The sequence below is a fragment of the Megalops cyprinoides genome, chromosome 19 (genome assembly GCF_013368585.1).
Source record: "Megalops cyprinoides isolate fMegCyp1 chromosome 19, fMegCyp1.pri, whole genome shotgun sequence".
Classification (NCBI taxonomy): Eukaryota; Metazoa; Chordata; class Actinopteri; order Elopiformes; family Megalopidae; genus Megalops; species Megalops cyprinoides.
Genome location: NC_050601.1, coordinates 6,157,046 through 6,173,253, shown reverse-complemented (window position 1 = coordinate 6,173,253; position 16,208 = coordinate 6,157,046). Strand labels below are relative to the sequence as shown.

The 16,208-nt window shown below is 42.2% G+C and overlaps 1 protein-coding gene across 2 annotated transcripts; it reads left to right on the top strand.

Moving 5' to 3' along the window:
• Positions 1-677: 677 nt before the first annotated feature.
• Positions 678-15,403, top strand: LOC118794279 (cytohesin-3-like). 2 transcript variants are annotated; one of them, XM_036552500.1, is made up of 14 exons: positions 678-812; positions 2,350-2,400; positions 5,653-5,735; positions 6,051-6,115; positions 7,656-7,722; positions 10,127-10,245; positions 10,406-10,486; positions 10,748-10,860; positions 11,634-11,782; positions 12,216-12,327; positions 13,003-13,079; positions 13,819-13,890; positions 14,095-14,249; positions 14,369-15,403. In XM_036552500.1, the coding sequence occupies exons 1-14, from the start codon at positions 791-793 to the stop codon at positions 14,448-14,450; spliced, it is 1,248 nt and encodes a 415-aa protein (XP_036408393.1). In that variant the 5' UTR covers positions 678-790; the 3' UTR covers positions 14,451-15,403. The 2 variants fall into 2 exon arrangements, with proteins under 2 accessions (XP_036408393.1, XP_036408394.1); XM_036552501.1 differs by lacking the exon at positions 2,350-2,400.
• The last annotated feature ends 805 nt before the right edge of the window (positions 15,404-16,208 follow it).

Here is a 16,208-nt window from a genome sequence, read left to right as displayed (position 1 = left end):
ATTTAATGATGTTCATTTAGTGAGCACGTATTTGTAATCCCCTATACCAGTAAATCTGTAGCAACATCCATCAGGTGGTCTGCAGCTCTGAATTCCATTAATTGAACTAAAATTACTTGACACAGTTGTGATTCCAGAAGATATCCACTAGGCGGTGCCAAACAACAATAAAATGGACCAGATGAGGTTACTACATCGCAACCTGTGTACAACCAGATCTAGAGCGCAAACCCGAACCAGTTGTATTCAGAATACAATAGATATTACATATTATGTGCATTTTCCCAGAAGTGTTGAAAACGTAAAGAAAATGTTATAACTCAAATTCTGGAGGCCGACTACCCGTCACTCACAGCGATTTCAGAACTTTAAAATTTGTCTTCAGGATATTCCAAAATACTGTTTCTGACTTCACGCCAGAAATTTTGCCTACTTAATGTTTACCTAAGTATAGATGGCCGCTGGCATAGTTCAAAAGAGTTGCAGCATCATGTCACAATACGTTCTTGGCACAATGCGTCTGAAAAAGAAAAAAGAAAAAACGCAGTCACACAAAAAAACATCATTAACGGAAACTGCGCTGCACGATTTCTGTGAATGATGACGACAGCGCAGTTGTCAGATGGGGCAGGAAAGTGCTTGACACTAGAGAACTCAATTTCGTTTGATGTCTGTGAAGCAATGTGCTCTCTGACATTAAGATATCTTGCATTTTATTCTTCACTGATTTGCCTTACGTTTTGTTATCTGACATTTTAAAAGGTTGAAGAAATTCAAATAACAAGCTCAAATGACAGCATATTGCCGTATAGGTAGGTAGACAAAAGTTTTTCCTCATTTGTCTGGATTTGCTAAATTGCTTTTGTGTTCGTTCGTGGTAATTCATTTAGTCTTGACAGTAGGTTAGCAATGATCACGATTGTTGGTAGCACTGGTATCTTTGTGTGGGCTTTGTATAGGCTGTCCAAACGTACGTTTTGCAGTAGTAATCATTGTTCAGTTTTCTGTATAACCATATGTTGTTTTACATTGTTAATATTATGTGTAGTACATTTTCTGAGTCATGTCATTATGTTATATTCAGGACAATACAATTTAGCATACCATCACACTTTACAAAGCAGCAACAAATGTTCATATAATTGTAAATATGGAATTAAAGGAAGGAGTTTAGCCAGTAGGCTGCAATAAGGTTCAACAGATTTTCGATGACAATGCCTATCCAGCCCATCCACATTATGTAGTATAAGGTGTGTATAAACTTTATTTTCACTATTATTGGGTGCATAGAGCTTGGTGGTTTGCTACCCCTTCAGTACAGATTTATATTAAAGGATCTATAATTATGTATTTCACTGGATGGTTGCAAGATCAGTTCCCAGGTGGGGCACTACTAGTGTAGCCTTGAATAAGATATTGAGACTGAATGGCTTCTTTAAATACCCTGCTGTAAAAACATATGGTGTATGCGGCAGTGTAGCATAGTGGTTAAGGAGCCGGACTTGTAATCGAAAGGTTGCCGGTTACCGGTCCCCGCTGATCCACTGCTGCTTTACCCTTGGGCAAGGTACTTAACCCACAATTGCCTCAGTAAATATCCAGCTGTATAAATGGACATTGTAAAGAACTGTAACCTATGTAAGTCGCTTTGGATAAAAGCGTCTGCTAAATGAAGAAATGTAAATGTATAAAATTGCAAGCTATGTGAGCTACCCTGGACAAGGGAGTCTGCCAAGAGCATAAATCATCAATTGTAACAATCGTTGAAGCTTGCAAAGATATATTTTGTTAGATATGTGTTATATCGTTTGTAGAGTTGCGTAATCGTTTGGGGACACAAAGTTGTGTTGAGAGTGGGGATAGTGGGAAGGGGAGGGACTGCATTAGACCACTTAGGTCCGAGTGACAGTTTACTGCATTTTGGAATTTATACACCTTGGAACACAGGCTTGTAACAGCCAGTTAACAGAAATTAAGCCCCTAACCCTTCTACACTCTCCGTGATTCATCCTACAAGCAACAATCTTCATAAGCATGGGTTGCAGTGTAGCAAAGTGGTAAGGAGCAGGGCTGAACCGAAAGGTTTGTTTCCCTGCTGGGGCACTGCTGCTGTACCCTTAGGCAAGGTACTTAACCCAAAATTGCCTCTGTAAATATCCAGATGTATAAGTGAATAACATGTAAAAATAACATGTGTGCGCTCAATTTTAACTCCGGTTAACCGGTTCCCTTTATGATGCAAACATCATTTTTGCACGGGAGCTTCTAAAACAGTCTGCTCAGAAGTACCTCCTTGAAGTGGCTTATCACTGACACACATTTCCTGTTTTGAAATGTATTCTAATGCAGGTGAGATGGGCAGCCAAAGGAAAGATAGCTTCCTATGGGGAAAAAAAGAAGGTAAGGCACTTTTCCTCCTTTCATGCATGACACCTCTCCTGTTGCAGATCTTAACCAGATTATGCGCCTTGTCAAAAGGAGATTGCCCTGAGCATTGTGTGATATTGGATACAAGACACTGGCAGCTGGTCCAAGTCTTCTTTTTGAATCAGTGATAATAGCAGAAAATTCTTTGGTGTGTTCAGCTTCAACATCGAATCGGTATCTAGTGGGAGCTGATATGTTGCTGTCAGTTGCTGTTTGAGCTGGAGCTGAATACTTTGCATGGAAGTGACCAGAAGATAGCCCATGGTTGTAAGCTCAGATAACAGTACTGTGATATCACAATGTGAGCACCACAAAGAGATCCAGACAGCGGAACTGACACAGATCTGGTTTTCATTGTAAGCTCGAAACCATTGTGATGTCAAAACCAGCCACTTCCCGTCCCTCAGCAATCCCAAAAGCTACGGCTTTGATCTGCCTACCGCAGGTGGGAGAGGTCTGACCACCTTGATCAAATGGTTGATCCTCGGTTAATACCAGTGACGCCGGGTGAACACATTGCAACGTGCGAGGCCAGAAGCCTTGCCTATTCTCTTCGGACCTGTAACACTGACAGGTCTCCTTCTCAGCTTACGATATTGATTTAATGGAGTGAAGGTGGTGATTAGATGAATTGCATTACATTATTGTCATTGTAGCAGATGCTCTTATCCAGAGCAACCTACATAGGCTACAGTGTTTACATGTTGCCCATTTAAACAGCTGGATATCCACTGAAGCAATTGTGGGTTAAGTACCACTCCCACAGGAATAGCAGCACTGCCCCAGCAGGGAATCTATCCAGCAACCTTTTGGTTACGAGCCCTGCTCCTTAGCGCTATGCTACACTGCCACAAAATGAAAAAGTGACAGTAATGAATTAAATGTTTCAAAATTTTGCCAATTTGGATCTTCAAGATCACAGATGGATACAAGGTGCTAGATTACTCATGGTACAATTAATCAGATTGATAATTTTTCTTGCTGCTCATTGTCAATGCATTCGCTGCCAACCAGTGAATGCATTGACAATGAGCAGCAGGTGCAAAGAGTATATGGTCTGGGTTCATTGAGGCATAGACTAGACTGAGACATAGACTGAGAGAAGCACATGATACTTGGATAGCCATTCAAATTACTTCTCCTGTGGTGAGGCTGATTAATCAAGGATGCAAACAGTTTCTGTTTGCGATACACCACAGCTTGATAAAAATTAGTCTCTTTGTTGTACCTTTTATTCAGCATGTGGCATCTCTGTAATTTGTTGGACAGAGTTAATTTGCTAATTTGGTTGCCACTAGTCTCCGTGCTTCATCACAGTTCAACTTATGTAAACTGAAGATACAATACAAATAGTAAATTAGGTTTGGGTAGGTCCTTTTATCAATCAGATCTGCAGATTGTTTTTCATAGCAAAAACAGTCTAATGCAAGGATTACTATACGTTTTGACCTTGGGTCCCCAGTCTGACCATGCCCTCAGACCCATCACAGACCACAAAAAGTGAACCAAAAGTTGGAAGTGAAAAACATAAACAAAACATCCAAGGAACAATACTTACTATAATGACAGTGTTAACTGCCTGTTTAACTTAATGTACACATGGCAATTAATACCGCTGTATAAATAGATTGTGAGCTCCAATGTCTAGCTATTGATGGCCACTTTCGTCTCACAATGACACAGTACGGAACTGCTTGGGGCCCGTTTTGGTACCGTAACCATCTGAACTAATAGCTGAACGCATAGTCTTATGCACAATCTGCACATGAGAGCTGATCAGGGAAAGAGTTTTGCATCTCTCTTCTAGACTGGAGTTAATGGCTGGAGAGGGAAGAGCCTTGTCAGATGGTCATGTACTCATAGCTGACGCCCTATTTAAATAGAAGCAGTTACTGTATATATAGCCAGAGCTTAGAGGGAAGTCTATGTTTATCCATCTGCACATACAGTACGCAGAAGTTGCACTTACATTGTGTGGTTTCATGACACCAGTGGGAACTGTGTGAGTTAGTTGGTGTGTACATATGTGCATACAGTGTATATATATCAGTCACATGGTACAGAAAAGAAGGCCCATTTAAAAGTGTGATAACAGTCTTTTTGGCCTCTAAAGTGTCTAAATTGTGGTATTCTGAGGGAGCGGGACTGATATTTTTAACAAAGTCAAACTGTTTGTTCTGAATCCAAGTGTCTGTTTTTAAAAACCACTTCAGAACTCCACACTGTTTTTTTTTAAATTCAGATCTTTCTTTAGACAACTGCACACTTACATCCACTATAAGACCAAAGGTCAGTTCTGGACAGGCAAGGTTAGATGAATTGATTCCAGTTTCATCTAATTCTATTTTATTTTATCTTGTTTCACTTTGCTCGTCCTACAACTCAACTGACAGGCAGTTACCCATGTCAAAGCACAAGCACAGCAAAAATAATGATTTGATAACTTCCTCACTTGAATTAACACAGTTCTTTGAGATTAAGACACAGCTTGTGGAAAGCTCTGGTTACAACTTTGGCACCGCCATCACGCCCACGGTTAGCACATATCTATGTCTTCACCCTGTCCTGATAGCGTCAGCTTTAGTGTTAGCACACACTGGTTTTCCTGACGTCAAGTGAACCGGTGACCGTAAGTGTCTGTGAAAGGACAACTCTGACTGGCTACCTATGAGAATAAGAATCAGGAAGTAAAAGGTCATGAATGAGTGGAAATGTACAACATGAGTAAGGGAAATGTGTACCTTGTCAAGCTAGTCTCTGTCAGTGCCAATGTGCCTGTTACTGGCATGTGTGGTCAGCCCAATGATCATTCTGTGTGCTTTTGGGCTCCAGGGCGTTAACTTCACACTAAGTTTTTCATGTGTTTTTTTTTTTTTTTTTTTTCTTAATTTTGCTCTATTACAGATGATAGTAAGAATTTGCTCATTTATTTGGCTGACGCTGTAAAGACATTCAATGAAAATATAATCATTGTATATATGATTTTTATTTTAATCTGGGTAATACACATGTCATGTTTTTTTTTTTATCAGCCTCTCAGTACACTTAATGAATCAAATAAGAAAATATCATAACAAAAAGGACTTGCGTGGATGCCAAATCCTTGTAGAAGGATGGTATGACAAGAAGTTTTTCATCTAAACTACAATAATAAAAACAATAAAATGTGCTGTTCAGGAACAAAAATATCACTGACCTTTTTGTATGTGTGTGCATGTTTCATAGCTTCGGAAGATCTCACACCAGCAGAGTTGCAGCAAATAAATATCCTGAAAACACACAAGAATGACCTGCTAGATGACATTCAGGTAATACACACACCATCACTGAAGGACACACACACACACACACACACACGTATATGATGACTTCTAAGTCATTAATCTAAGTCTTCTAAGGTTTACCAGTGATCAATTAGAATCACAATCTTGTTCTACAATGATAAAAATATCATAAGGCAGAAGAAATGTCTAAAACTTTCCAAAACTAACTGGAGAGGATGTCACAAATGTCACAATTTTTTTTAGCAATATGAATATGAACTGGAGGAAGCATCACTTGGCTTTGTGGCCTGACTATGTCACTGGAATGTTGTCTGAATTTTTTTTTTTTTTTTGTTGCAGAAACTGAGGATGGAGATCGACAACGTCATGTCAGAAATACAGAACATGGAGTCGGAAGAGGAAAAGTATGTAATGATTGTGTGATGATTTGCATACCGTGAGGTCACGTAAGATCACCTGATGGCTGATTTCTTATTATTCCTGCGTGTCAGCACACCATTTGTTAAAGGCAGCTAGATGAACCAGCTATAGAGTTAGCAGTATTTTAGCTGTCTTCCGTCTTCCTAAGTCGAGATTTAAAGCGTGGCGCTTACTTGGTTTTCATTAAATATTGGTATATTTAGTTTTCATTATGAGGGCATAATATTTAAAACAATCACCAGGAAGGCGCAGCAGGAGTCCTGTTCGTTTAAATGCATGAAGCAGAAAGCGTTGACGGTTTAAGACTGCGCTTGTCTTTCACAATGTCATCAAAAGTCTAATGAAGTCATGCCACGTGAGGAGCCTGAAGATTCTGCTAAAACAGCAGAGTTACCATTTTGCTGGAGGGTCTGATACTTTCCCTCATATGCATGCATTTCCCTGTACTGAGGCCGAAAGAAAGACCAGACTTAACCCCCACAGAATGTCAGACAATTGCCACCTCCATTGGAAGAGTATTAATTTGGTTCTGTCGAGCAGCAAGGATTGGTCCTGGTGTAGTATCCAGTGCTCAGCACAGTAGATGAAAATATTTGGTCTGCTTATTAACTGCCTAAACGGAGTTGCAGGGTTGAATTCCTTGCAAGGTGCTGCTTTGGGGGTCCTGAGCAAAGCACATAATCTGAACTCCTGTAAATATCTAGCTGTCTCGATCCCAGTAATGATGGGTAATATGTAAACTAAGGGTGTGCTATATCCGAAAGAGATATTACGTGTCTTGTATCCAAGGTAAACAGCGCATCGTTTTCTTGCCTTGCACGGCTATTTCCTCCGGCGGTAGATATGTCATAGAGGATGTGACTGCTTGTGTCTTGGATACAGCTGAGGCAGACAAACAGCAAATCCCCTGTGTACATGATAGTTCCTTTTACGTTTCTATGGAGATGACCACATATCATCTGTAAAGGAGGAGGGATTTTCCCTTTTTCTAACCAAATCAGTTCCTCTGCTGGCCCTTAAGATGTCAAACGGAGGCCCGCTTTTGGCGCAGTCAGCAAACCACAGCAAGTCATGCCTGATAGGTGACACACAAAGCATGCGTGGTAGCACAACACAATGATGATCAAACAGCTTGTCAGCTTACTCTTATGTTCAACTAACACAGACATGTTAAGTGTGGACCTAGTGACTGGCAATGGTTGCTTCTGTGGGCAGTACCATTTTAGGTGATCATCTGACAGCTTGTCTTGTCAATCACCCTAAAAGATCACGCATTGTAAAACATGCAAACGCAAGTGGCGTATGTAAGCAGTTTTATAAATCAGAAGCCCCGCATACTTCAGCAGCTACATTAATTAGCATTGACACCTACCCTGAAGGGAGATTTATTCAAGGGCTAAGCCCGCAGCCAATCACAATAAGCGGCTGTGATTAGCCATTAGCTATTAGCTCGCTGCTAATTTCCCTGACTGCTGCACAACGCCCTTTCCATTGCTCATACGGTGCTCACCTCTGTCTCCACAGCAAAGACATTGTGAGGGGAAAGCAGTTCTTGTGTGGAAAGAAGAAGTTCAACATGGACCCCAAAAAGGTGAGGTCAGAAGCTGTAACCTAACCGGTCATATTGTCATTCTTTTACCATTCATAGAGATGCAGATGCATAGAGATTCACCATGCAGAGAAGGTTACACAGAAGAAGGAAAGAGCAGGAGAGAGATAATTATTAGTGGGATTGAGGTTACATGGTTGTCAGTGTGGTCTGAACTTCATGCCATCACGGTGAGTTGCTGTAGACAGCAAAGTCTTTTGATTGGCTCACACGAGCCAGTGATTGACTGTAAATGGCAACTCCATGGCTGTATTTATTGTACCCACTGTCTTGTTATTTATTGATTTTATTCGGTGCACCTTACGTTGTCTTTGTCCTTCACTGACTGAATGTAGCACCACGGGTCCCAGGGAAACGTTATTTCAACCCTACTGTGTACTTGTACATGGATGGGCTGACAATAAAAGCTCTCCTGACTCTTGGCTCCACCTATTGTGGAGTTCACAGGTCCTCCCATTGTCCTCAGTAAGGCGCGGGGTCTGTGCGAGGCATCCTTTTGCCTGCTGCTGTTTTCCGGCGTCGGCCCTCTCTCTGCGGATGCCACACGTGGCGTACGCCTCCGCGTCGAAAGCGCTCGTTGCGAGCGGATGCAGGCTGCATGCTGTGTGCTGCTTGCAGGGCCCCGAGCCGCAGCTGCAGAAAGGTAGAGTGAACCACATCCTGCCCTCACTGGAGGAAAAAACTGGGGCGCGGGGGGTGCTGAAGACCCCTCGAGTTGACTTTAAGACTGGTGCTCCAGTTATGACCTGCCATTGTGATGTGCAGGTATAACATCATACTTTAAAACAGAGTGCTTTATGTTGACAAACTGGTGCATGAGCTCCTCTACCTGTTAGATGCATATAGAATAGAGTTTGTAGTATTATATGAATATAGATTATTATCTCATTTAATTTGGATTATTACAGTATTACTATATTATTAGATTCAGATGTATTAGATGAGAACACAGTGAAATACAATGGAAGCAATTCCTCATATGGAGCACTGTCTGAGAAGGGTAGTTATTATTAGTAATTTGCTGAATTAAAAACTCAGCATAGTGTATATTCTTATACATTTTATGCATCCTGTTTAGAGCGATTTTCTAGATTTTCTTCTGAATAGCTGCACACACTGCTGTAGCTATGTATCCGCTCCTGGACGCACGTCTGCCCAGTGACTTGCACCCCCTGGGGGGAGGGATCCAGTCAGGGTTCCCCAATGATGTCAGGTGACGTTGTTGCAGTAGGCTCATTGGGTGCCGAGGAAGCTGTACTGTGTGGATGGAGGTGGCTGCTGGCAGGCTCCCTCATTTCTCCGGTGCACTCTTCAATGAGCTGACTTAGAGGGACCCAGGAAGCTTGTAACGCGTGGGCCTCTGCGGCCAAGGCTGCCAGTAAATCGGCAGCATTCGAAGCGCACAGGCCCGACTCAGGGACTTCCTCTCTTTCACTTGAATTGCTGTGGTTTCAAAGAATTAAAGAGAAAAATGCTGTGGTCTGGAGACAGAAAGAGCGCACGTTAGTAACTCACGCCTGTGCTGAATGTGCCTTTTGCTGACGGCCTCTGCAAAGACCTGCTGCACAAGGCGGATGAGTGTTTTGTGAACACGACTGTGCCGTGTATCTAAGTTAATTGCATCTCAGCTCACCAATTTTTCACTTTCGCTCTTTTCGCATGACACTGTCAACAGCTCCTAATATATAATGAGTCTTCATCAAGGAATTAATTGTTTATCTTTGTCTGATTTGCCAGTGCTATAATGGTAGCCCAACTGCCAAAGTGATACATAGCTTACACAGTGAAATGAATGTTTTGCTCTCAGTGGAATGGACTTATGTTTAACTGTACTTTCCACACAAGCAATACAAATTAATGAGTGTAACTCACCCTATAAGGCTATCTCTGTTCACTGGCGAACTCAAAGTCCACTCATGTACCCACAATGTACTGAGAGGGATATACATAAAAAGCTTTCTGAGGCATGTGTGATTTAATGTGTGATGGAGTACATATTAGACTTTGTCAATGTAAGTACTGTACCCTCCAGTGGTTACAAGAGTGATTGAAATTACATTACATTATTAGCATTTAGCAGATGCTCTTATCCAGAGTGACTTAGGTTACATTTGTTACAGTTTTTTTACATGTTATTCATTTATATAGCTGGATATTTACTGAGGCAATTCTGGGTTAAGTACCATGCATAAGGGTAGAACGGCAGGGCAGTTCCCCAGTGGGGAATCGAATGGCAACCTTTCGGTTACGAGTCGTGCTCCTTATCATTAATGCTATGCTCCCAGATAAATGGAAGACAAGGTGGCCTGGAAGAGCTTTGACTGAGCTGTATCTAACCCCCCCCCCCCCCAGCTCTCTTTATCTCATTCTCTCTCTCACTCTCCAGGGTATACAGTACTTGGTTGACAATGACCTCTTAGAGTGGGAGCCTGAGGCTGTGGCGGAGTTCCTGTACAAAGAAGAAGGCCTCAACAAGACTGCGATCGGGGACTTCCTAGGAGAGAGGTATGAAAACAATGAGGACTCAGATTGTGATGGTGATTGTTGGGATGATCATGATTGTATTAATGATGACGAAAAGCAGGAGGAAGGTGGAGAAAAAGAAGAAGATGATGATGATGATGATGAAATGATGGGATTCTCCTCTTGCTCTGGTTGTCCCCAGGGAAGACATGCATCTTCAGATCCTGAAAGCCTTTGTGGAACTTCATGAATTTTCAGACCTTAACCTTGTACAGGCATTAAGGTGGGTGTACTCAGAGAAGCACCAAATTTCAAAATTAAAAAAAATTTAAAATCACACACAAACAAAAAAGAAGTTTTATACACACATAATTTCATTTCCCTATATTTAATAGTGCACTTGTTAGTGATATGCTTATAATACAACCCATACAGATACATGTATAATTTTCTATGATAACGGCATTATAAAGTCTGGCCTGGTACAGTCGTCTCTGTGTACCCACCTCTGACCCACATCCATCTGTCCCATGGGCTCCCTCAGACAGTTCCTGTGGAGTTTCCGTCTCCCGGGAGAAGCGCAGAAAATCGATCGCATGATGGAGGCCTTCGCCACCCGCTACTGCAACTGCAACTCTGATGTCTTCCAGTCCACAGGTGAGCGGCCACCACCTCCCTCCATCGCCCCCCCCGCCTGCGACTGGGTGGGGCAGCCATATGGAAATGCATTCATGACCCTGGAGAAAGGGAAGATGTCACAAAGAAAATGATTAAACTGACACTATATATTCAGCAACTCTTGTAGACATGGAGGATTCAGGTAAAATATATTTATCAAAGTTTATTAAACTCTTCTCACCCTTTGATCCTGTCTCCGAGAGTATGTGAAATTTTCCTGAAAGAAACTTGCGTAAAGGTACCCGTTTGGTAATAATGATGGTGTAACAGTGACACAGGTTCCTGGATTTGCGTGTGTAAAGACACACGCTCTGTGCCGGAACATATATGTTTTTGGGTAATCAGTTTGTAACTCCTTCACAAAAAAGACACCAGACGGCAGGCTCCGGAGGTACACCTGACTCTCTCCTGTAGTTTAGTGTCAGGAATTACACTACACTGTCATACAGCCATTGGTAACACCCTCCAAGAACTCAAGGGCTGAATAAACTCTTTCCAGATTGTTATTTTGCGTTATTAATTTTCTTATGCTAAGCAGCAGACATAGTTTACATCACTGGATGTTATCTTTTGTACTTGCTGAATCAAGTCAGTTCATGTACCTTGCTCAAAGATATATTGACGGTGCCCCACTTGGGAAATGAAGCTGCTGTCTTAACCGCCCCACCACACTACCGCCCTGTAAGACTCAGGGTCCATCTTTATTCTCTCACACCCATTTTGTTTGCTTTGTTGTTTTTTTGGGGGGGCAGATACCTGCTACATCCTGTCTTTCGCCATCATCATGCTGAACACCAGCCTCCACAACCCCAACGTAAGGGACAAACCCACACTGGAGCGATTCAGCAGTATGAACAGAGGCATCAACAATGGCGGTGACCTGCCCGACGAGCTTCTCACAGTAAGCGTAAACAGACTCCGCCCATCGCGTGCTGCTGACCACGCCCACCACTACGAACAGTGAACCCCGATCTGTTTGCAGTGATCCTGGAATGAATGATTCAGATGTGTCAAAAATTAAACTGTTGCGCAAAAATAGCGATCTGCATATCACTGATTTTTTTTCATCTTCTCTTGCATTTCCATTATTAAAAATATGTATGAAAGACTTAAGATACAGTTGGACTTAGATAAGTTACCACAAGTATTAGCACGGAAATTTGAATAGGCAGTGTGAACTAATTTTATATCTCCCATTTCTGAGACCTGACGCAATATGTAAATGAAAAAATCCCGTGCCGTCATTGCAGAATCTTTCCCACGGGTGGTGACTTCATATCTTCGGGTGTGATTGACTCCGTGTAAAAATACTGCGTTCTATAATTCCCACACAGAAACTGTACGAGAGCATAAGGAGCGAGCCGTTCAAAATCCCAGAGGATGATGGGAATGACCTCACTCACACCTTCTTCAACCCTGACCGAGAGGGCTGGCTGCTCAAACTGGGTGAGACATGTGACCCATGTTATGTCGCTGGACATTGTTGCACAGAAGATGTAGTGAGAGACTGTAAATTCATTTAAAATGAGCTCTAAACTAAACCCAGGGCAGTGAATCTGTCTTGTCCTAGAACAAGGTTTTCTAACCCTGGTCCCTGGGGGTATGCTATGTGCTGGTTTTTGTTCCTACTGAGCTGTTAATTATCAAAGTTTGATTTAACATAATTGCATACCGGGCTTGGATTTACATGCTGTTAGTCCTTTGTGAAAGAGGTGTGTGTTCATGAATATAATTCATCTTATTACCAGACTGTTTATAGTGATTGGTGTTTAACTTGATTTCAATGATGAACCTCATTAACTTGAGGGGCCTTTGTTGAAGGGCCACATGGGCCAGACAGCCAACAAAGACATGTTAGGGGCTTAAAGCAAATAACTGTCTGGTAATGTCAAACCAATATCAGTATTTAAATTAGTAGTAAAAAGCTAATTCAGTATAAGTACCTAAGCTACTCTAGAATACAATGTATGTATCATCACATTATCAAAAACTGTATGCCTACACAAAGTGCTTATATAATGCATGCTTTTCTATCTGACAAATGGCTCTTAAATGAATGGAACATGTCGGTGATCAGTGAATAACAGTCCATTGCCGCCTTCTTCTCTTCTGGGCTGACAGGGGGCAGGGTGAAGACCTGGAAGAGGAGGTGGTTTATTCTGACGGACAACTGCCTGTACTACTTTGAGTATACCACAGTAAGTCTCTCCCGTTGTCACACATGCGGGTCTGGGCGGGGGGGGGCCTGAGAACAGTGTTAGGGTGCTACAGAGGGGTCCTCTCAGAACAGATGGGTCAGGAATCTGTCCCATGGAGGCCAGTGAAGGCCAGAATGACCTTGATGTAACAGTCTCACCCTTAACAAGTAAAGAAGCTGCAAGCCTGAGCTAACAGTAGTGTGGATGGATGGTATTCCCACAAAGTTCTGATCCTAGACCACCTCCTGCTTTTTTCACATATTGATTGGGCTTCAGGTTAGGGCTTGAAAAGCTTACCTTGGATTAGCTGTTCTGGGCAGTAAGCACCCTGATAGCCATCAGTACCAGGAAGGAGAGGAGGAGAATGAGAAGTCGAGGCAAAGAATAGGAACTAGGGTGGAGCAGGAATAGGAACTTAGCAAGAAACAGAGGAGATAACTAGTTCTCCTTACTGTAGACTGAACACGCGAGAATCCTGGACTCCTAGGGGATTGAAATCAATCATTTTTTCAGATCTACCTCTGAATCAGCAACTGATTTATGCCAGAAAAAAAATCTTGCTTAATGGGAGCTATCTGTGTGAACTATGGATTAAATAGTTAACAACAGAGGTGGATGAAAATCCAGCAGAACATGTATGTGTTCCTTCAGGCCTCATATGGGCCATTAGTGTGGTGGACGTGTTTAAGGAAGTGAAATGAATTATCGGAATGCTCTAACAATGGGTCTCTCCGGTCAGGACAAGGAGCCCAGAGGCATCATTCCACTTGAAAACCTGTGTGTACGGGAAGTGACGGACCAGCGCAAACCGGTATGTCAGTGTGAGCACGTGTATGTATGAAAGAAATGTTCATGATTCATCCTAACGTTTAGGTGTTTAAGCTCTTAAGTTACAGTAGTTTGTACAAAACTGCATTTATTTATCTATGCCTTATATTTGAAATTTGAGGTGCAAAACCATTAAACAGCACGTGTGTGTTTCCGTTTGTATTTGTGTGTGTTTGTGTGTATGTAGTACTGCCTGGAGCTCTATAACCCCAATAGTAAAGGTCAGAAGATCAAGGCCTGTAAGACAGAGACAGACGGCCGGGTGGTGGAGGGGAAGCACCAATCTTACAAGATCTCAGCATCCTCAGCTGAGGAGCGAGATGATTGGATAAAGTCCATCAGGTCAGTCCCGAAAAAAGCAGCTCTGCGTTATTTGGTTGGATGAGTCAGTTTTGGAGCCCTGTTTTACTTGTTCAGGATATCACCCCTGATGATAATAATCTGCTTGTTTCACAACGCAGAGCGAGTATCACAAAGGACCCCTTCTATGACCTGGTGTCGGTCCGTAAGAGGAAGGTTATCAACCAGATGTCCCAGCCCTGAGAGATCAGCAGTCAGTCAGTGGACAGAGGACCATGGGGGTGGGGGGGTCTCACAAAAGGCCTTCCATGTGGAGGTGAGATGGAGAACCCCTGCACTGTGAAGCACTTGCCTCCTCATAAAACAATGACTCTACTAAGGAGTAAGAGCAAAGCACAAGTACCTCCCTCTCTCAGCCTACGGACACTCTCCGTCATGCAAAGCCTGGTTCCTGTTGCGTTGCTGAAGACAACACACAAAAGACCCAGCCAGGTGTGGGTTTAAGGAAAGCAACCTAGAATCTGTTTCTATGGCATTGCATCTGAGGTTGTTAAAGGTATTGAGGCTCTGCAATCAGAGCCTGATATCAGAACTTTTGCCATTAATAAGAGAAGACAGCCGGGGTGAACTTTTGCACTGCTGAGAGAAAACCTCAAAACTGACTTGATCTAACCCTATCAGTCTGCCCAGAATGGACAACAAAATTGATAGCTCTGATCATTTTGTGATAGTGAAAGTGGAAAGGACCATAGTGCAAAAGATTATTGAATTACTTGTTTGGGTTTTTTTGTGGAAAAGTATGCTAGATCCATGTACTAACATTGTAGCTTGTTCTTCATCCCCTGATTCATTCTCATGTAGATTCTATAGAATGTTTTACCTTCATTCTATTCTTTTAGACTTGCTCTGTCTGGCCATCACTCTTGTGAGCATTAAAGTATCATGTGGCTTTCATAGGTTCATATTCTCACGGTGAATGTGAATGGATGGTTGATTAGCTAGAAAGGAAAAGGAGAAGTTTCTCACAGAACAGCTGTGACAAAGCATCTATTTTCAGAGCCCGACCATTTCAGCTTGTTCTCACTTCCACCCTGTTCTGGAGGTTAAGGGTCCTGCTCACTGTTCAGCAGGGCACGTACTCAAAAGACCTCACTCACACACATACACACACACAAACACCCATGCACATGCTTACACACACATGCACACATATGCACACGCATGCATATCTGTGTGTACACATGCACACGTCAGTGTGTGAGGCCAGTGATGTGGTTTTAACACCATACCGTGGACCTCCTTATAGATACAGAAGACCAAAACAGCTAGTGATGCATAAAGTATGAAAGTGAGTGGGCAATGATGAGATGTGCTTATTTTGAAATTTGCCTGCTATCAGTCAGGCACATTCCCACTAGACCTTCTATCATATCTTGTGATATCGATGGCATCTTGCTCTAAGGTTTTTGTAAGTGTACGGACTTCACTGACAGCTTTTATGAAATGATAATATGACTCAGTCAGCAGAGGTGTCCAGATTGAGCCCCCATCCCACTGTTCACCACTGTGACTTTATGACTTTATGCTAAACAATACTGTATTTTATCTATTATGTTTTTTAGTTCACCGATATTTTGCTGATCCTGGCAAACAGTGTCATTCTATAGGAAAGCAGTGGTTCCTCTATTTTAATTCTTCAAATAACATATTATGTTTTTTGCCAGCCCCCCCCCCCCCCCCCCAAATAACTCCTGTATAATTATTAACATGACTAAATTATTAGACCAATTACCATCTAGTATGAAATTTAAAAGATAACTCTTCAGATCTCTTTAGAACCTCCATAAGCTATCCCTGTATTTATCAGTGTTAAAAGCATACTCTGTGCAAGAATGTGATCATTTCATATAAAGTATGCATGGTAATATTCAGCTAGGGTTTACACAGCAGCACATACAGACTGTGTAATGTGTGTTATAATCTGTATGTTTGTAGCATGAC